At 36.4% G+C, this 21,463-nt stretch overlaps 1 protein-coding gene across 2 annotated transcripts in view; it reads right to left on the bottom strand.

Moving 5' to 3' along the window:
* The window catches only part of PELI1 (pellino E3 ubiquitin protein ligase 1), a 66,705-nt gene that overhangs the window by 7,145 nt on the left and 38,097 nt on the right, over positions 1-21,463 (bottom strand). For both annotated transcript variants that reach the window (XM_072635414.1, XM_072635415.1), the window contains exons 2-4: positions 9,172-9,311; positions 6,342-6,471; positions 1,005-1,106 (exon numbers count right to left, since the gene is read on the bottom strand). In XM_072635414.1, coding sequence (XP_072491515.1) covers positions 1,005-1,106; positions 6,342-6,471; positions 9,172-9,242 — 303 coding nt within the window. In that variant the 5' untranslated portion in view covers positions 9,243-9,311. The remainder of the gene's footprint in view (positions 1-1,004; positions 1,107-6,341; positions 6,472-9,171; positions 9,312-21,463) is intronic.

Here is a 21,463-nt window from a genome sequence, read left to right as displayed (position 1 = left end):
TAGAATATAATGTTTTTTTAATAACTACTTTGATGCAATGTGAAAATGTCTGGCTTTTCTACCAGCATAATAAAGTGTTTACATTAGGAATAAGTTTCTAATCCTCTGAAAAACTGAATTTAAAAATTATATCGAATGGTATTGTCAGTGAAAAATTGATTGTCAGTGAAAAACACCTAAGTTAGAACTCAGCACAACTTTGTTTACAGTACAACTCTGTTGCGGGATTGAACAAGATCTCTACCCCAAATCTTCACTGAGGCTGCTATATTTTAGCAAAAGCAAGAAGACTGTCAAAAAGGTACATCAGATTCAAACATTACCTACACAGAGGATACTTTAAGAAAGATCCCATAATTCATTAAAAGTGTATTTTGAAAAACTTCAAAGAGAGTTTTTGGTACATAAGATTTTTTTCTATTTGATCTCAGATGATATCCATTTTAATGGAATATAATCAAGAACTTCAAAAAAATTCTATTTAAGTTTGGTTGTTTAAAAAAAAAGACATTCCAAACCCAAAGTTACGATGGAGAGCTGATGAAGTTTATTTACAACTGCTTAAGTTGAAAGCAATCTAGCACCCAGCAGTGTATATAACAGTAGCACTGCCCTGGTAGACATTAAGAAGGCAGAACTACTACAGTTAACTCACCTTGTAGCCAATCACCTCTAGATAATCCCCTGGGTAGGATCTAAGTTACAGCTCTCCTCTTGAGAACAGTACTCTGAGTTACTATCAACCATCAGTCCTTACAGTCCTTACCTATGCTGACCAGATATGGATTACATGCAACACAAATAATCTAAAAATATATACTTTAGAATGTCCTTGTTTTAAATGGGAAAGTGTGTGTAGAATGAATTGTATAAATCAGTATAGAATACTTTAATATTTTTAAATTTTTAGTTTTTTAAAAGGAATTTTTAACTGCATCAGAAGACTAACTAGTAGAGCAAAGCAGTCATTTTCCTAAAGAAAAAAAATGCAGATTTGGAAATACCTGGAACATATCAGTGTTGCTGTCATGAGTATATTCAACCACCACTGTCTGAGCTCGAGACAAGGTATATGATATGCTATGTTGGTCCTTATTGCTTATTGCCTATAAAAGAAAAAGTAAATAGCACAACTGAGTATGGAAGACAATTGTAACAAAATATTTATATATCAAAACAAGAAAGGCATAATTGTTACATAAAATAAATCTGGTTAAGTTTTTGTTTTTCCCCTGAAGTTTAGAACTAAGAGTGGCCAACAATGGGATTATATCAATTGCATGATTAAATTAAATTCCCTTAATTTGATGAAGAAAAAAATGCAAAAAACTATCCAGGCTAATCTGTGGGATAAGATTAATAACTCTTTAAACACAAAACCAGCACCACAAACATCATAGCATCCTCCAGACCCACAGAGACACACAGTACCCTAGCATTTTCCTACACACCCCTTAGGTCTTTATAACCACACAATACAGATTTTAAACATAAAATGAGATGGTTGAGACGTCAGAAATGAAATATTTTCTAAGTCCTTGTAATAACAGATTTTAGAAACAATGTATCAAAGCAGTAAATGACTTCTAATTCTTAAGATTTAAAAACACACCATAAATCTTTGGGTCTACCTAGCATACAATATTAAAATAAAGTAATCTAAACCAAAAGATTACATAAGTATTGGAAACAATTCTTAAAACTGCTTTAAATTGAAGATACTTGAAAGTCATTAGACATGTATGAACTGAATTTTTTGACACAAAAGAATAAAGTTAGAATAAAGAAAAGTTAAGAGTAAAAGAATAAATCTGTAGAAAAGCAGATTTAACAGGTCATCTTAACCATGCTTTTAGCCTCACAGATGTTGCTATGAGAGACACACGTTAATGATGCCAAATGTTAGCCATATGCTGGCTAGACATAAAAAGGCATATAGAATGATTAAGCATCACAAAAGGAAATAAACATGAGACTGATGTGACTACAATTCTAACTTTTCCACAGTAAAGAAGCTAATGAACAAATATGTATCTTGATTAAAACTTCAATAGTGCACATTTTTACTTGGTCTCGAAGAGATGGCTTATGTATAAGTAATAAAATATTATGAGGACAGTATCTTACATCAAATGTGGACTACATTTTAAAGTCAAAGTTTGATGACAAAATACTTATAAAAACAAACAAAAATTCCAAATATTTTTTCAGCTAACTCTGCTTTTGGGATGGTGATGAAAATTTGGTCAAATTAGGTCTTTGGTGAGGTCTTATTAGGCTGAATGTTAAGGTTTTAGATGCTGGTCCCAAATCCCTATATGCCTGAGTAATAAGCCCCTCAACAGCAACTTTCTTCATTTGACAAGCATTTGTAATACAAGAAGCTATTATATGCCAGGCATAGGAGTCGAGGGACAACAACATAAAGGCAGATTCAATAAAAAATACAGAGTAAATACAACACAGTAGGGAAGCGGGGGGGGGGGAAAAAGGAAGAGCCTTACCATCTGGGGAGGGGGGGAGGTACAATGATAATTCTGGTGTAGGAACAGACATTTCCAGAATCTTGAAGGAGCCCAGGATTCCAAAATGCATAAGTGAGAAAGAAGAGCATTTCAAGCACAGAGAATAGTTGGTACCAATGGCATCAAAAAAGTTTCATGTACAAAGACTAGCATGTAGGCTGGTTTAGATATGCATGAGGGGAAATTAGGACTGTTCAATAAGCTTGGAAAGCCAGGGTGGAGTTCAATTGTGAAGGGCTTTTAATGTCAAACAGAGGAGCTTGTGTCTTCTAGGCAACAGAGAGCCAATGAAGTTTCCTCACAGAAGAATGACACGGTCCTATGCTTTAGAACTATTAATATAGCAGCTGTGTGAAAAATGTACTGGAAAGGAAAGACACTGAAGGCAGAGATCCTAATTAAGAGGAGGTGATGATTGTCCAGATAATGGTCATGTGAATGGAGAGAAAAAATGTAATAAATGAAATGGAGATAGAATCAGACAATCAACAAGTTGTGGCAACTGATTGGTTATTTGGGGTAGAGGGTAAAGAAGTTACAGACTGAAAATGCAGAATTCGGTGACTAGAAGGATGGTCGTGACCTCAACAGAAACAGGGAGGTTAGGAGGAAAGAACAGTTCAGGGAAGGGTACATCTAGAAATAATAAGCTCTATTTTAGACAACTGAGTTTGAGATGCCTATGGGACACCAAGTTGGAAATATTCAATTGGTAACTGGTAACATGGGATTAGAACTCAGGAGAAAGCCTAGGGCTGTACAAGGATCTCTGAGTCACATGTACAATAATGAATAATAACAACAACAATGACAATAAATGAACCCACAGGCTCTGATGAAATGAGTGGGGATCATCCATAGGCATAGGGTTGAGGGATACGGATATGGCTTCTTAAGTGATAATCCAGCAAATGAGATGGAAAAGAATAGTCAGACAGGTAGGAGAATCAGGAGAGAACCACGTCAGAATGACCCAGGGAGGAATAAGTATTCTGGATGCAAGAAGAAGGGAAGGGGGTGGGGTAAGGGGTCCCGTTTCAAAAACTGCAGGGAGGTCAGATGAGTGAAGAAGGTGAAGTAAAAATGGTTTTGGCAATTAAGAATGGGGTGGTTTTGAAGAAATACGTTTCAGGTACATTACAAGGTTGGAAGCCACACTGTAAATAAATGAGAAATGAGATGAGAGGAAGTGGGGGCAATCAATTTAGCTCTTTCTAGGATAGGGTTAAGTGAGGGTGTGGTGTTTTTTATCTTAAAGGAGGGAGAAGATTTGGCTATATTTATAAGCAATAGGAAGGAGCCAGTAGATGGTGATGGGAAATTAGGGGGAAGATGGATTATTGTGGGGGCAAAGTGCCAAAGAAGACAAGAGAGGACAGAGTCAAAGACACAAGAAGAGAAGAGGTAAGCAGAAGGGCTGTTTCTTCATCATCACTGAATGGCAAAGAAGAGCTTAGGGACAATGTCAAAGGGTTTGGTGACAGAGAAGGTGGAAGGAAAGAGAAAGCACATGGAAGATGGTCTCTTATTCTTTCAGTAAAGTATAAGCCAATTTCCTTGATGAGAGAGAATGGGGTAATGGTTTAGAACAGATGCTATGGTTAATTTGATAAATAGTGAATTTCATAGTTGTTCAGTTGTGTCCGACCCTTCATGACTGTACTTGGATTTTCTTGGCAAAGATAGTGGAGTATTTGCCATTTCCTTCTCCAGTTCATTTTATAGATGAGGAAACTAAGGCAAACAGGGTGAAGTGACTTGCCCAGGGTCACACAGCTAGTACATTTCTGAACTCAGGCATTCCTGATTCCAGGTCCAGCACTTTATCCATTGTACCATCCACTCAAATAGTGAATTAGGGAAAAATAAAAAGATTGCCTTGTAGCAATAAGTAGAGTTGAAAGTAAATAACATACATTTGTAGAAGAGCTAGTGAGCATACACATATGACTTCCTCTAATACAATTCAGCAGCATGTGAACAGGACAGAAGGTAGATGGTGATAATAATTCAGCATTGGTGTTTTGCCCTTCCCCCCAAAAAAGCATGTTTGATAATAGGACAAGAAGAAAATTAATTTAAGCACAAAGAGATTGGAAAGGAAAAAACATGAAGCCAAAGGAAGGGTGGAAGTTTAGGAAACTACTGAGGAAAGCAGGGCCTAAATGTTCCCATGGAGATAAAGAGTAGTTATAGATGGAGTATGAAGGACAGGCTATGATCAGACAGAGGAATTTCAGAGTTCTTCATCACGGAAGAGAAACATATTAACAATTAACTCAATGGGAAGGCCATTCCTGGGTATGGCCGAGGTGGAACAAAGCAGGTCATGGGAACTAAGAAGTTCCTTAACTGAGAGTGAACCAGTGTGTTTGAGAGGATGAAAGTTCCAAGCTTAAAGGGAGGGATTCTCATGCACATACATATGCATACCTTGTGAGTTTATCGTCCTCAACATCTAGAAGGTCCCCAAATCTACTTGCCAAACTTTTTCACTAATACAATGTTTCATTGCTCTGATCATTACTTTCCTACTGGAAAGGTAGGATAATACTGGGCACAGCCAAAGAGCTTGATGTGTTTTAGGACCTCTGCTTTTAACAGCTGGATCCTGATGCAAAGACAATGACAGAACTACCTCTTGGGCAGAAAAAAAAAAATCTCAGTTTAGAGAAGATGCAAGGATTCTTGCTTTGGGAACCAACTGAATTAAAGTCAGTACCTGTGGTACACCATCAACACAAATACAGGAGCTGCTTTTTTTTCCCCTGTAGTTAAAATATATACTTAGCTTTTAAAGAGTTCAATTTGCACAACAATTGCACTCTGGTAGCCTAAGACCTAGCTTCCAGATAGCAATGGGTTACTTAGCATTGCCTGTCCTTAAACTGAAATCTTTTTTCAGAGCCGCTATATTATGGTGTGAAGGTCATAGAAGTAGAGAGAACCTAAGTAACTCTTCCCTTTCTTAATTGTTTCTTCCCCTCAAAAGCCTCTCAGGAGAAATCAGTTTTGAAATCCTACATGCCCACCCAAATACTATGAGAAACAGAGAGTCAGGAGACTACAACTAGGACAGAATGTATACAGTGTCAGAAATGGTCACTAATTAGGGTGTTTTTAATTGGGGGGGAGGTTGTTTTATTTTCAAGGGAGGGCTCAATCTGGGGGTCGAATGTTAAAAAATGATGTAATTACTACAGTTTAATTTTTGGTATGAATTGGATCCGTGTTAATTATGAACTCAGGTCATAAGCTTCTTGAATGCAGAAATCATATCTAAGCTACTCTTTATAACTTTATGTTAGCACCAATATTCCTTTAACCTTTCCCAGATTAAGAAACAGATAACTATCAAAACTCTGATAAAGGAAGTATGAAGTAGAAATGTGAAAACAGTGTTACAGAATACAATCAGCTCATACTTCAAAGGATAAGCAATTCAATCTGTCAGACAGTAACATTTCCATGCCTTAGTAGTCCGGACTTCCTGAGAAGCTGGGGGATGGGGGTTCACACACACATAGACACACACACACACAGATACACACACAGACACACAGACAAATAGACACACTTTCTGCCTTCAAACTTAGACTGGTCTTCAAATATGACATCTGTCAAGAAAACCACACTCTGTTTTTCAAGCTTGGGGGGGATCCACCAAGGCTTACAAGAGCTTTTGCTGATGTAGCCTTTGAGAACCTGGAGTTCTTTATGCCATGAGGAGAAAATAGAACAGGATAATCAACACGAGCACACTTGATTTCTCCACCCAAAGTTCACTTTTCCCTTTCATACAAAAGTCTTAATTACCTTTGCAGCTTGAGGGGTGCAAGCAATATGCACAGTGCTAGGCTTCACCCCATTTGCCTTAGGTCTTTTAAACAAAGCAAACCTACTTTTTCTCCTTCCTCTATCACCGTTTGGGAGTGATCCATTATACCTGAAGGAAAAAAAAAGTTAAGTGATCACCTATGATTATAAACTTTAAATATTTTTTCCCTTTCAAAGTAAATTCTCAATTACTTCCAAAACTGTTATTTACATTCAGAATTTTCTCCCAACTATAGGTGATTCCCATACCAGCTGCTGACAGAAGGGGGATTGGTGAGGGGGAGAGTGGGGTTTGGGGTGAGGTGAGAGAAAGAAGGGAAGAATCTGTAACTAGCCTTATCTTCTTTCACAGCTACAGAGAAATGACTTGGATTATCTATTGTTCCGAATTAATGGCACCCCTTTTCTCCCTTCACTATCAAAGATAATCAAGGGTTGATTAATGGCAGGGCTGCTATCTACTTATGACTCACTTTTTTAAAAATGGGGACTGTTTGCATGTGCTAATACAACCTTTAAAAGTACAGTACGTATTGTTCAAAATAGAATCTGCTTTAGTTGTGGAGCAGAAGCTTTAAATAGCCAAACTTTTGAAATAAAGAATTTTTAGATGTGTTAGTTGAAGAAAACTAACTCTCAAATGCATACATATATTGTGTTGGCAGAAATATGTAAATAGGCTACCTATTCAACTGAGATGCATGTCAATTAGAAGATATCTCTATGGACATTTTTCTCTACTGATTCATTTCCCATCTCTAGAACCAATGAATGTAAAAGATCAGGCTAACATTAACAAAGGGCCAAACAAGCAACAGCTTTAGAACTGCCTCCTTCCTTTCTAGGTTAGACCTATGTCCCACCCTGAGCTGCATCAGTCCAACTCATTTCATCTTTTCCTAAAAGCTTGATATGGGCCTGTGGTGGAGGCCAAAGCCTACAAACCAAAAATGTAGTTATCTTTAACTAAAGAACTGAATGTTGCTCCTTGAAATCCTTAATACAAGTTGAGACAGGAAAAGATAACTGGTTGGCATGGATAATATACTTTTTATAACTCGGAATACTGGATTTCAGATATTACATTGCTAATTAAAAAATATAAGCACATCCCATGTATGTAACATCTTATTAGAGAAAACCTTTGCATTTCTCACACTGGGGAATGTAAGCCATTAACTAACACAATAAATCTGCTTTTCTAAACCAGTGTGGTGCCACTAGTTCCACTGCAGTTCCTCAGCCCCCTTACTGACCTCTCTCTAGTTCTGACTCATTCCTCCCCCTTAGATCTGTGTTTCGTTTGTCTCTATATTGTACACCTGAAGTGCAAAATTAACAAGCCTTTCCAGCTTCATTCTGTTACTTCTAGATCGTTAGGGGGAAGCATCATGTACAAAATCGACTGCTGTGGTTGGGGATTAAGAGAAATAAGGAGGAAAAGACAACATGCTAAGTGGAAATGAATGTGATATGGAAAAACGCATGGACTGAATTTCAAAGTGTTATTCAAATGGCCTCAATTCTCCTGCTAAGGGAGTTAAGACTTAATACAGTTTTCTCAGAAGTGAAGAGCTATTTGTTCATCCCATTATCTAAAATCTGTACGGTTTAGAGTTGAAATAATACACTATTATAATAAATTCCAAAGATATTCTAAAAGCTATATTTCTGATAGTATTCAAAATAGTTTTACATGTAGGAAGATGCCTAAAGATTGTCTTATCTAATCACTTCTTTTACAGAAAATTAAAATTTAGAGCAGGGGTTCTTATTTTTAACTTCTTGGAGAGGTCAAGCTTCTAGGCTTAAAACCATTTAGAATGGTTTTAAATGCATAAAATAAAATATGTAGGATTGCCAAAGAAAGTAATTATACTAAAATACAATTGTCAAAATGTTCTTAAAATTTCATGAACCCCAGGTTAAAAATCCCTGGCCTACAGGTTAAATTACTTGCTCAAAGTGACACACACAAGTGACAGAGCTCTTGACTTCTAGCATCATTTTTCCATCACTACACTGCTTTTTCAATTACCCATACTCTCTTGTCTGTGGCACTGAACATTTTCTTACATGTAACATCTGTACCAACCCCACTACTATTGTAGATATTTGGAATGCATGAGGTGGTTTCCTGTGGGAGGTTGAGCTAGGTACAGTGGCTAACCTTGGTCACTGGTTCATTCAGCCAAATGGTTACAGAAGATCGAACATATCAATGAATTTCTTCCAGCTCCTAAATCTAGGGAGCATGTCTATGAGGTATATAGATGAGATGCCACTGATATATTTATAGACTTGACAAAAAGGAAAGAACGTGTTTTTAAGCATGAAAAGCATCTTCTTATCCACAACAGTTATGGTGCTAATTCCAACATGAATACAGGTAACTCTTAAAACAAATCATAACTACCCTCAAGGGGCAACATAACAGCAAGAACCCTGCTCTTTTTGTAAACGGTTGTTTACAACAGGGGAAAAGGGAATGGATCTTTCACCAAGCTCAGTGTGACAAACTTGTTATCTTATGAACAATGTGAAAGAAAACATCAGGGAAAAGCATCTAATGAACTGTTATGTGGCCTTGGTTAAGTGTCTTAGTTTCCCCATTTGTCAAACATGCTATTTTCACTGACTATGAGGCTGGTGTCTGTACAGTGTTTTGAAAGCCTTAGAACAGAATAATATGTAAATAAATGCTTTCATTTTTTGTAGCAATCTGACCCAACAGTACTATTTTATAGCTTCACAGACTCCACAGTTTCTGTTTTTGCTGGATAGCTATTTTGTGTTTATGAAGCCTTACCCTAAGACAATGAGTTCACCATATTTTACTGGTGACTTAGATGGATGATTTTCTTGATCAGGAGAAAACATGAGCTTGGTTTTCTGTCTCAATTCCTTGTTCACTGATCAGGAGTCTGGGGACACCTTTTGCATTATTTCCTAAAAGAGAAAAAGATAATTTTTTCATTAGTGGCATGAAAAAGGAATTTCACCATATACGTATATCTATAGAAATAAGATATCTATCTATTGGCAAAATTGGTGTAATCAGTAGGCAATAAGCCCTTTGTTTTCTATTCTGGATATACTCCAAAGTTCTCTCTGGGGTTTCTTTTTGCTTTTCTCTCAAGACTCTCCTACTTGCAGATCTTATCAACTCCCATGGATTTAATTATCATCTCTATACTGACAACTCCCAGACTTACATATCCAGCTCTAGTTGCTCTCCTAAGCTCCAGTTCCACATTAAACTGCCTAACAGACATTTTAAATTTGATGTTCTGCAGGCACCCCACTCCTCCTACTGCTGAACATGTACACCTCTTGTATTTCTGTTGAGGGCACTGCCATCCTTCCAGTTACCCAGGCTTGAGGAAATGAAGGTGACACTGAGGTTGCACTATCATTCATCCCACATATCCAATCTATCACAATAACATTTCTCATGACTATCCCCTTCTCTCCACTCACACATCTCATCACCTCTTGCCTGGACTACTGTAATAACCTCCTAAATGGTTCCTTGCCTCAAATCTTTTCTGATTATGTCATTCCTTCCTATTCCACACCCCTGCCCCCAAACACACCCTCAAGAAACTCCTGTATGTGACATTTAAAGTTCTTCACAGCTTGGTCCCATGTCGACCTTTTAGCCTTGTTACACATACTCTTCTCCATGGCCCCTACAGGTCAGCCACACTGGTCCATGAAACTCTATTCCTGTCCCCTATGCCTTTGTACTTCCCCAGTGCCTGCAATGCTGTTTCTCCTTACCACTAACCCCTGGACTCTTGGTTTACTTCAAGATTCACTTAAGAGACACCTTCTGTATGAAGCCTTTCCCAGTCATTCTATCTTATAGAGCTTTCCACCCCATGGTTAGCTTATCTGTGTGTTACACACACACACACACACACACACACACAGACACACACACACACACACTCTGTCTTCCCCACAGAATGTAAATTTTTTAAGGGAGCACTATTTCAATTTTATCTCTATCTCTAGCACCTAGCACTGTGGTTGGCACTTAGCAGATACTCGATATGACCTTGCTGATTGATGTCTAGATAGAGCCCTCTGACCTAATGAAAGTCTGATAGAACTGATAGAACCGAAAACTAGTCTGGTTGCTCAGAGTTCCTTTCATATCACTGGTTGTTACACATTTGACAAAACTTTCAAAGTTTTAAAAAGTAAAATATAAGATAAGGGAGAAAGGAAAAACAAATGACTGATTCTCAACTCATATAATCCCAAACCCACTACAACAAACATGCTCAGATTGTCCATTTCAGCTGTGGCTGAACCTGAAGTTTCATTCATCTATTCTTTTTCTCTAGTGTCAAACCTATTGCTTCAATTTCATGACATAACCCTTACCATGGGGAAGATGCTTCATAAAAGGCAGCACTGTTTCGATCTACCAAGAAGCAAGATGCAGTTTTTAAAGAAAGATTACTAGAAAAACTACCCACTTATCTGAAGGATGAAAGATGTATTTTTAATAGTACAGAAAAAGTTAGCAGTATTTTGGTTATATCAGAGAACAGTGAAATGGTAGAAACATTTCACTTTTTTCTTGAACCTGACATACACATACTCAGATCACCAATTGAAAGTTATTTTAGACACATATCTTATATCCATGCTTAACATACTCAAAAAATACTATTTGCTAATGCAATCAAAAGCCATACTTGCTAGACTGAGGTTTTCCTTTAAAGAAAATAATAACTGGATAGTCAGAGACCAAAGTATATGTGGAAATTCTTTGATGAGGTATTGAAACAAGTTTGAATACCTCATCAAAGTATTTCCCTACTCCAAGGAATTTTGGGTTGATATCAGAGCCCAAAAGGAAATATTATCTCTCTTCAAACAATGTATTAGACAAAGGATTCACTTTAAATTGTTCACACTAGTTAAGAGGTAATGGGAAACTCCCACATGTTGTGACAGGACCAGTATCTCCACCAATGTCCATCCCCTCCTCACCCACTATGAATGAGGAAAAGACAGGATTGGGAGTGGGGGGTGAGCAAGGCTCAAGCTGTGCCTCTTGTTCCCAGTTTCCTGGTCACATATGGGTATAAAAAGTCCTATATAAATGGGGTCTGGGCCCTTAGGATTTGGTAGATTTCTGAAGACCATTCTGGTGACCATTCAAGTCACCACAACCTGTTCTTATGAACAGACGTATTTCCATATGGGGACAAGGTGGAGCTATGTAAAAGCTATATTTGGGCTAAGTAAACACTAATTGTTCATCTACTTAGGAGTGTCTTATTTTATCCCAAAGTTGAACTTGAACAGTGTAACTACTGGAGTTGGGCCTACCTCTAACATGAATGTAAAACCACACTGTAGCAAATTTATTTACTCAAATCGCATGTGAATTGTATGGTCAACTTCTTAATTTAGAATAGTAATTGATGCTAAGAATTAAAGCCTCCCAAGTTTCAAAGTTACTTTACAGTAGAATTCTCTAATCTTTTTTTCCAGTTAATTTCAATGTTCACATAGTTGCTGTTTTAAGATAATATTTAACTAGAAGTGTTGCCTCCCCCCTGAAATTGAAATTCTTTGAGAACAGGAACTGTTTTTGCTTTTCTTTGTATTTCCTGCATGTAAGCATAGTATGTGGCATATAGTAAGCACTTAGTAAATGCTTGTTAACTGGTTTAAAAAAGGGATAAATGATTTTTTAAAAAATCTATAAATAAGACTTTTGATAAAATATGAAAACCACCTCAATAAGACCTTATAGTTACTAAAGTATTATACTTGGATAGAAGGTACACTGAAGCACTGCCACAATCTGCAAATGACAACTACCAATGGTAAATTTAAGAAAAAAATAAATATTTGTATGAGAATACATTATGGAATCTAACACAGAAACCTTTAAAAGATATTGAGCATTTGACCCATAGCTCAGGAATACACACCATACTTATATGTGGGAAACACATGTATAGCAAGTGGGAGCTTAAGAGAATCCTGAGTCTTCCACTTGGTCCAAAAGTACTTAAAGTGCCACACTATAGTAATTTTGAAAGGAAATTCAATACATTGTTAATATCTTTTAATCACTTAGGAAGCAGAGGCCTACAGCAGAAAATGAACTAGAAGAGCCATAATTAGGTGATTTTAAAAGTTCCTTCTACCTTTAAAACTTATGATTTCCCACATATCTCCTGCTATTTTTTGATCCTTTTTCTCCCTTAGCATCAAAGAATAATTGTAGGGAGCCATTTTATAACTCAGTTCTAACATCTTTCTAACTGAATGAAAAAAGATTAATGAAAAATACCAAAGACAGTATGCCACTATAATCCAGATTGCTCACATAATCTCAACTCCCCTAAGGTCCATTTTTAGAATGAAAATAAGAGGGGCAAAAAAAAAAAAAGTGACTAAATACATTAACAAGGGAAGAACAATTAGAAATTTTGTTTTACTAGAGTTCATACATTTATTATCAAGGTTAACAATTTGTTTTAACTAAGATGATCAAGCCTAGTGATTATGAGCACATAAAAGTGTGGAACCCTACATTTTATTTCAGGGGACAAAACCCCACAAACCCTATTATTATTAACAAGATGTTGGAGCACATACCTGTCCCAAATTAATAAATGATCTTAGGTTCACGGATTTGAAACTGAAATGGATACCTGATGAAATATGCAACAAAAAAATGAAAAGAACCTTAATTCATGAATATGATAATTTCTTCTCCCTGCTGTTTGAATGTTGACAGTATACATACATATATTATGGTTGTTCAGTTGTGTCTGACTCTTCATGTCCCTGTGGTCCAGGGCACACTAATACTGTCCATGGGGTTTTCTTGGCAAAGATACTAGAGGGGCTTGCCATTTCCTTCTTCAGTGGATTGAGGCAAACAGAGGCTGAGTGACTTGCCCAGGGTCACACAGCTAGTCAGTGTCTGAGGCTGAATTTGAACTCAGATCTTCCTGACTCTAGACCCAACACTCTATCCACTGAGCCATCTAGCTGCCTGTACATACATATATACTGTACAATACCAAGCCTCAAATATACCTTGGTCACATTCTGATCAAGGAAGGTATTGGTTTTTTTGGGGGGGGGGCAGGGGGTCGCGAAGAAAGTACTACATGGATTTAATCACCTCACACAGAACAAAGTCTTATGACACTGAGCAGGAATGAATGATAAAGAATTAAATACTTACTGTGTGCTAGGAGCTATGTAGAGTGCTGGGGCTGTAGTCAGGAAGGCTCATCTTCCTGAGTTCAAATTTGGCCTCAAATACTTACTAGCTGTGTGACCCTGAGCAAGTCACTTTACCCTGTTCTCCTCAGCTCCCTCATCTGTAAAACGAGTTGAAGAAGGAAATGGGAAACCACTCTAATTCCATCTCTGTCAAGAAAACCCAAATGTGGTCATGAGGAGTTGGGGGCAAATTCAGCTGATCAGAAATTTAGGGAAAACCAGAGTTACTGGCATTTAAAAGTATTCCCCTAATGCTTGCCATTCTATTCTCCAAAAAAAGAGAATTTTACCTTAAACATAAAGGTCAAAAAAGAGATGTTCTTAGGAATTACCTAAACAAATGGTCTGAAATAGAAAAATTCAGTGAGGGATACGGATAAGAAAAAGAAGCAGGCCCATTATGGAGTACGAACAAGGAACAAACACATGGATAGTCTGAGTATTCTACAGGTACCCTTGAAATGTGAAAAGGCCTAGTTGCCCTCCTCTACTATGTTGGGGAAAGGGGAAGATCTTCTGTATGCTGACAAGAGTCATACAAGATGAAAAGGTACAGACTTATAAGAAGGCAGGGGTGATGATGATATTACTGACATTCAGGTAGCACTTTAAAACATGCAAAGTACTTTATATGCGTTATGTCCTTTTGAGAGCTATATACCTATTCCTAGCCTATGTATCAGAAACTATTCCTACTATACTATATAAAAAACAAATAGAAAACAAGATTCTACAGTTAATTCTGTAAAGTGAAATCAAGTAACCCTAAGGAAACAATAAAGCCCCTTTTTCTAATTCAGTTTCCAAGCAATGACAATTTTTATATATGTACACACAAAATAATGAAAAAAAAGAACAGTAGTTCTCTGCAGCACAGCCCACTACAAGAACGAGAGAATTTCAAGGAATAAGTATTGGAAAGGAACCCTGAGGTTACTCAAGTTGATCTTCCTATATGGAGGGTTCTTAACCTTTTTGCATCATGGACCCTTTTGGCAGTCTGGTGAAATCTATGGACCCTTTCTCCAAATAATGTTTTTAAGTGCATAAAATAACTAAGATTACAAAGGAAATATACTGATTATGGAGGAGAAGGGCTGAGTTGAAAAAAAGAGTAGGGAAGGAGATAAGAATTTTTGTTTCAGCAGACAGACAACCACAGAAACTGAGGAGATTGGCACTTATTAACTACAGGATAGGGGAAGTAGCAATATAGACTAGAGAAATTCGAAAGACACTTACTAGCTATGTGATCCTGGTTTTGGGTGACCTAGGTTTTAACAAAGCATCTGACTTCTCTCATGTTACTATTAACAACCGAGTAGATTTTGTGATTGATTAAAATAGCCATTGACAAAGAACAGACACGAATGGTTCAATGTTTACCTAGAAAAGGTCTTTAATCAAAGGCCACAAGGATCAGTGTTTACTTAACCTAGTGCTATCCAACATTTTTATAAAGTGATTGAGATGATGGCATGGTATACTTAACAGATTTACATTTGACATAAAGCAGAGACCAATTGCTATTAAGGGTGATAGGACTCCAAAAGAGCAGGTTGGAACATTGGGTCAAATCTAGAAACTGAAAAGGGATAAATGTAATGTATTTAGGGTAAAAACAAGTATTTTCCAAGTAACTGAAGAAGAGGAATGTCTAAGTAGCAGCTTGTCTGAAAAAGATCTGGGGATTTTGGTGGATTAAAATCTCAAGATAATAACAAACCAAAATGCTATCATGTTCTGAGACTCCACCAAAAGTTCAGGACTAAGGAGGTGATAGTTATATGCTGTTTTAATCCCTGATCAAGCCATATCTGGAATACTGGAAGTATTTTCTTCAGTTCTGGGTGCCACATTTTAGGAAAGGTATTAATAATAAACTGGAAAGGCCAATAAGGAAGGCAAAGGGACTCAGAATATCATATGAGGATTGCCTAAAAGAAATGGGGTGAAGCAAAGGAGGAATGGGGCATAATGGTGGTTTTCCATTTTTTTCTTCTCTTTTTTTCAATTAAAGCACATTATTTTCTCCCTCTCTCCCTTCCACACTCCCCATTCCCAGGAAAAAACCAGAACACAACCAAAACAAACCAAAACAAAACAAAAGAACAAAACTCTTGTAACAAATAGGCATAGTTCAGCAAAACAAATTCTTGTACTGGTCATGTCCAAAAATGTATGTCTTACCCACATCTATCATTTCTGTTAGAAGGTGGATATATTTCATCATCAGCCTCTAGAGTTGTGATCAGTCATTGAATTATCAGAGTTCTCATGAGTCTGAAGACTGTTTGTCTAAACAGTATTGTTATTATATAAACTGTCTCCTGGTTCTGCTCATTTTCACTCTACATCAGTTTTTACAATTTTTCTAAAGTTTCTCTGTAACTACCCCTTGATTGTTTCAATGGTATTCAATTGCTATTTCCTTTTCCAGCTCATTTTACAGATAAAGAAACAGAGGCAAACAGGGTGAAGTAACTTGCTCAGGGTCACACAACTAGTGTTTGAAGTTGGATTGGAACTCAGGAAGAGGAGTCTTCCTGACCCAGGCCTGGCTCTCTATCCACTGTGCCACCTAGTTGCCACACCAATAATACATAACAATTTAAAGTTTTTTGTACTACAACTGACATATTAAAGGAACTCAAATATATCAAATTTGTAATTGTAGTTTCAAGGACAAATTCAGTTATACTTTAAGTCTCTTATTCTAACACCATAAACCATTTCTATTAGTAACAACTGGAATTAGTACACATAGATCTTAGGATCATAGATTTAGAAGTTAGAACCATAAGGGACCTTAGAGGTCATCTATTTTAATTCCTTCATTTTATAGATGAAGGAATTGAGGCCCAAAGAGATTCAATGACTTTTTCAAGGCCACACAGGTGGTAAGTGGCAGAGCGGAGATTCAAAACCAGATCTAACTTCAATCACTATCACTGAGTCTGTGTATGTGAAACAACCAAAAGAACAATTACAGATGAGTTATAACAGAAATCGCTGATTGAGAAGCAGGGAATGAGATGTTTCACTACCACATGGGTGATATCTGTTTCCCCGCAATTTTACGCAAAGTAATGCCATTATTGAAGTTTGCTATTATTGAAGGGCTCCTACCCTAAAATCAGAGCAATTACTTAGACTGGGCATTTTTCAAATTTCAAGGAATATTTCAAAGACCAGATATGAAGATACATAACTAAAATAAATTTTGTAGTTTTTTAGATAAGTGTTATTTGCTTAATTTTGAAAGGCATAAGGTGAAGGGAAATACAGATTTAAACTGAGTTCCAGATATAAATGTACATAGCTAGGCCTGGAAGGAAAACTTTAGATATAGTTTCTAATAAGTGAGCTGAGATTAAAAAGAAAATCAGGGCTAGTGACAGAGAAGAAATATTTGAAAAGATAGCCTTAACAACATGCCACATTAATAGAATGAAATTTCATTTTATGAGAATTTTCATTAAAATTTTTTTTTGGCAGGAGGTAGAAGAAACAGTTTATTCTCTTCAGATAAAATCATAGTATCTTCCCACAAATTGCAGAACAGTAATTGTGAGACATGAGTGGAAAGTTAAGAATTTTTTTTAGCAGAGTAGATATTTAAAAGTAATTTGCTCTAATCCTTTTTATTAGTGTAAATGTATACTGCATACCCACTAGTGTTCCCTTTCCTCATATAAATAAAGATGCATAAGGCCAGAAACATTAAAAAATGCCCCCCCAAAAGCAACATCTTGACTAGTAAACATTTTTTACTCCTCTTAAAGATTTACAATTTTACTCACTTGGTTGCCATGACTAAATTCCACGGCATTACAATTTCAGGGAGAATATATCTAAAAAAAGATAGAGTTAGTGTTTTCTCCTCCAAATACACAAGAAGGAACTGTTCTAAGAGGAATCTCACTCAATAGATTATTGTGTTCCTTCTAAAAAACATGCTAAGCTTTTCCTGTATCAGTTCTTAAGGGAAAAAAAAACCTCAGTTCCATATCTTGAATGAAGATACAGGGAAAATAAAGAGAACGAGTACTGCCATTTTTCAAGCAAAAAAAATTCTAAAAAGATACTAATCACAAGATCTATAATTAAATCTCAGTCTGTTGTCTCTCCCCCCATTCTACTCCCATCATGAGAGAGAGAAAAATCATTTAGGCAAGACATAGAAAGTCTCACCAACTCTATACACATAATTCACTTACCTCACTTTAAAAAAGGCTTTTCAGTTTTTTCCCTGATTGGTCAAAAGATTTGTGAGTCTGTTTTGATTGTGTATTCTAATATGCTGTATTGGCAGAGATATACATAAAAGAATGGATCCTGAGCCAATATTTATGGCTGAAGATCTAGATTTGGCATAAATGGTCAATGATTCACTAAAACCTCCCAACACTTCTAAAATACCATCATTAGACAGCTACAAAAGAATAAGCTTCACACAGTAACACAATTCTTTCATCTGATGATTCAAAAGATGATAATGGACAATATCAGGTCCTAAATTGTGTGAAAAACCAAGTGCCATACAGCTTAGACTAGAGGGAAAATGGTTTTCAGAAATTTGTAATCAATTTATTAAGCATTATACTTTTTTGACATAACAGTCACTTTTTGTTTTTCTGTTTTCCTTCAGGATGCTAAGAGAATTGAGATGAACAGTACATGAAAATATGAAACCCTTGGAAGATAAAATTTATTTCTCTAAATGAAAAGAGCAGTTTACATATACTTCTACTTGATATTTTTTTTTAAAACTGAAATATTTTATACAAATTATCTAATTAACGTTCCTTTACATAGTTTCTGCATTTTCATCTGAGATCTACCAAGGCAGCAGTAAAGTGGATAGTTAAAGATAAACCACAGAACACCTACCTTTATTAGCTCTCTACCACCCACCACAAGCAGGACAAAAACAGCCTATTCTCATTAAAGAACCCAATCCAGGTAGCCCAAGCAGTATCTAAGCACACTTGAAATTCACGTACTGACTTTGCTCAGTGCGTTTTTACTTAAGCAGTTCATGATGGGTGGGGGGTGGGACTACGTATTACAAACTAGGCAAACACTACATTGTTCTCCATTCTGTGGAATGAAATCAGAATCCACATCTTGCTTATTACTTTGTCCCTGAGGAGGTACATGGCCAAAACCTGAAGAAATGGAAGTGAAAGGAGAAATAAAGAACTGTTTTTTAACAAAAGCCTGGCTCTGAGTTATAGAATACAACGTCTCAAAAGAGAACATTCTATTTCTCAAAAGCCTGACTGAGCTGTAAACATACAAATTGTTAGCTCTGTCATTCTGCTCTGTATTTTCAAAAGCATAACTTTTGCCAAACTCACTTGGTGACAGTAACATAATTTCTTCCAAAATAACAAAATTTAGCAAACTAACAGTTCAATCTGGAAGAAAGACACCACACTGAAGAAGACTATTAACCACATTATTACAATAATCTGAGCAAGTCTTGGTTCTGGAGTTAGAGGAAAAGGTTCAAATCTCAGCTGTTATTACCTACGTGGCCTTGAGCAACTTATTTCTCTTCTTTGGGCTTCAATTTCCTCTTCTGTAAATATAAAAATAACATGAAGCAATGGGTAGAAGTTAGAGAGACATATACAGGGCTTGATATAAGGAAAACCTTCCTAATAATCCAGGATATCCATTGTCCCAACTGGAAGTTGTTTTCCTAGGACTAGAGGTCTTCAAGAAAAAGCTGCATATCTATGCAAACATGCATAGATTGTATTGTATAAAGGATGCCTGATCAAGTACATAATGGACAATGAGACTCTGTGAGATGCACCAATACAGTGCAGAATTAGCTCAAATTTATTCTGTGTAAGCACATTTATATATAATATATACATATATATGCACATACATATATACGTGTATACACACACACACACACAGTCTCCCCTAAATAGAACATAAGCTGCATGAGGGTTAGAATTGTTTCATTTTTTTGGTCCTATTTCCAGCACTTATTAAAGATGCTGAATTGTTGACTGCTCAAGAACAATGGGGTACCCAAGTGTTATGTGAGAGAATAGAAAAATGAAAAACAATTTATGGAGAAGGCAGCATTTGAGAAAAGCTGCATATCAAAAAGTACAGATGGGAGAGCAAAAGAAAGGATGATGAAAAATCTCTAGGGTTGTAAAGGGGAGTACATACATAGTGCAGTTTAGCTGAAGTAGAAAATATATGTTAGGTAAGCATAAGACTAGTTTTTATTAAATAGGCAACAGGGAAAAAATGAAGTGCTGAGTAGAAGAATAAGAATCAAATCTGAATTACCCAATATATAATATAAATATTAATATAAAAATATATATTTATATATAAAATATAATTATCCAATTATATTATGGTAGATATAGGCAATAGGATAGATTAAAAGGGGTCAGGAAGGTCACTTAGGAGGTTGTTGAAGTAATTCAGGTATGTGGCAATAAGGACCTACAATAGGGTAGTTGCAGATAAAAATAGTAGGAGGTGGATTCAAGTGATACTCTAGAAAGAGAATTGGCATGGCTTAGTAACTAGCTAAGATACTGGAGGTGGGGGATCAAATCAAAGATAATGCCAAGGTTTCAAGCATGAGTGATTACAGAGTGAAATCATTAACAGGAATTAGGAAAACTGACCAAGAGATCTGTTTGGGAGAAAATATGATAAATTTTGACAAGATGAGTTTGTGGGAATGGGAAATCCAGGTGATAATGTACAGTATATACATGAAAATGTGAGTCTAGCACTCAAGAGATACGTCAGAGGACAGAGAATAAATTTCAAACTCATCTACACAGATATTATTTGATACTGTGAGAGGGCTGAAGAGATAGGTGTGGGCAAAAGCTAAAATATTGGTAAACACCTACCTTAAGAAGTCAGGAAGTGTCAGGAAAGAGCAGTAAAAGTAGGAGAACCATGACTGAATGTGGTATTATGGAAAACAAGGTGGGTGATACAATGGGATAGTACTGCCAAAAAGGCTGGGTACAGACAAAAAAAATCTAGCAATTAGGAAGTCACTGGTGACTTTTGAGAGAGTATGTAAATTGTTTTGATCAATATATACATACTGTGTGGCCCAAAAGACAGACATGTCTTACATTCCTTTTAATACCATAAATATGTGAATATTCACCCTTTGGTCTGTTTTGAATGTTGAAACTAACCTCACATCTTCACTCTTTGCTTAATATTTTGGCTCAAAACAAGCTATATATATGACTGCTGTATTATCACTGATAAGACTGTTTCAGCTGTTAAAACATGGGAAACAGCAATATATCACTTTCCTAAAAGTTGTACTTCAGTAAACTACTTTATATTCATTCTGTGGGTAGTAGATCCACTTCAGACTGCTGTGCATCATGGCACTAAAGTACTCTGCTTTTATCCAACTTCTGTCAACATCTAGGCTAATGGAATTGTGCTGCAAGCCTAGTAAACATATTTTCAAAAATCATGGCACAATTAAGTTCTAGGACTTTATTATTAGTGAACCAGTCTCACTATTTGATGTTAAAATATAGCTCATGAGTAAACTGTTCAAGAAACCAGAAGAAAGGTCTAGGACCCACAGAAAAGAATGCAGTTATTATTGACTTTCTGACGGCAGTCTCTCCAATAGCACACGATACTGGCTTTCTGAATTTGGTTTCTACCTTCTTGGTGTACCAGCATTTTAGCGAAAAGTATACACAAATCCTTTGGCTGCTGATGCTTACCAACAACTAAAAACAACACACTTCATACTAAGTTAGTACAAAGTTAAAGTTCCATTACATATT

Source organism: Notamacropus eugenii, chromosome 1 (genome assembly GCF_028372415.1).
Source record: "Notamacropus eugenii isolate mMacEug1 chromosome 1, mMacEug1.pri_v2, whole genome shotgun sequence".
Classification (NCBI taxonomy): domain Eukaryota; kingdom Metazoa; phylum Chordata; class Mammalia; order Diprotodontia; family Macropodidae; genus Notamacropus; species Notamacropus eugenii.
The sequence above is the reverse complement of the archived record's forward strand: the minus strand, read 5'-3'. Positions and strand labels throughout refer to the sequence as shown.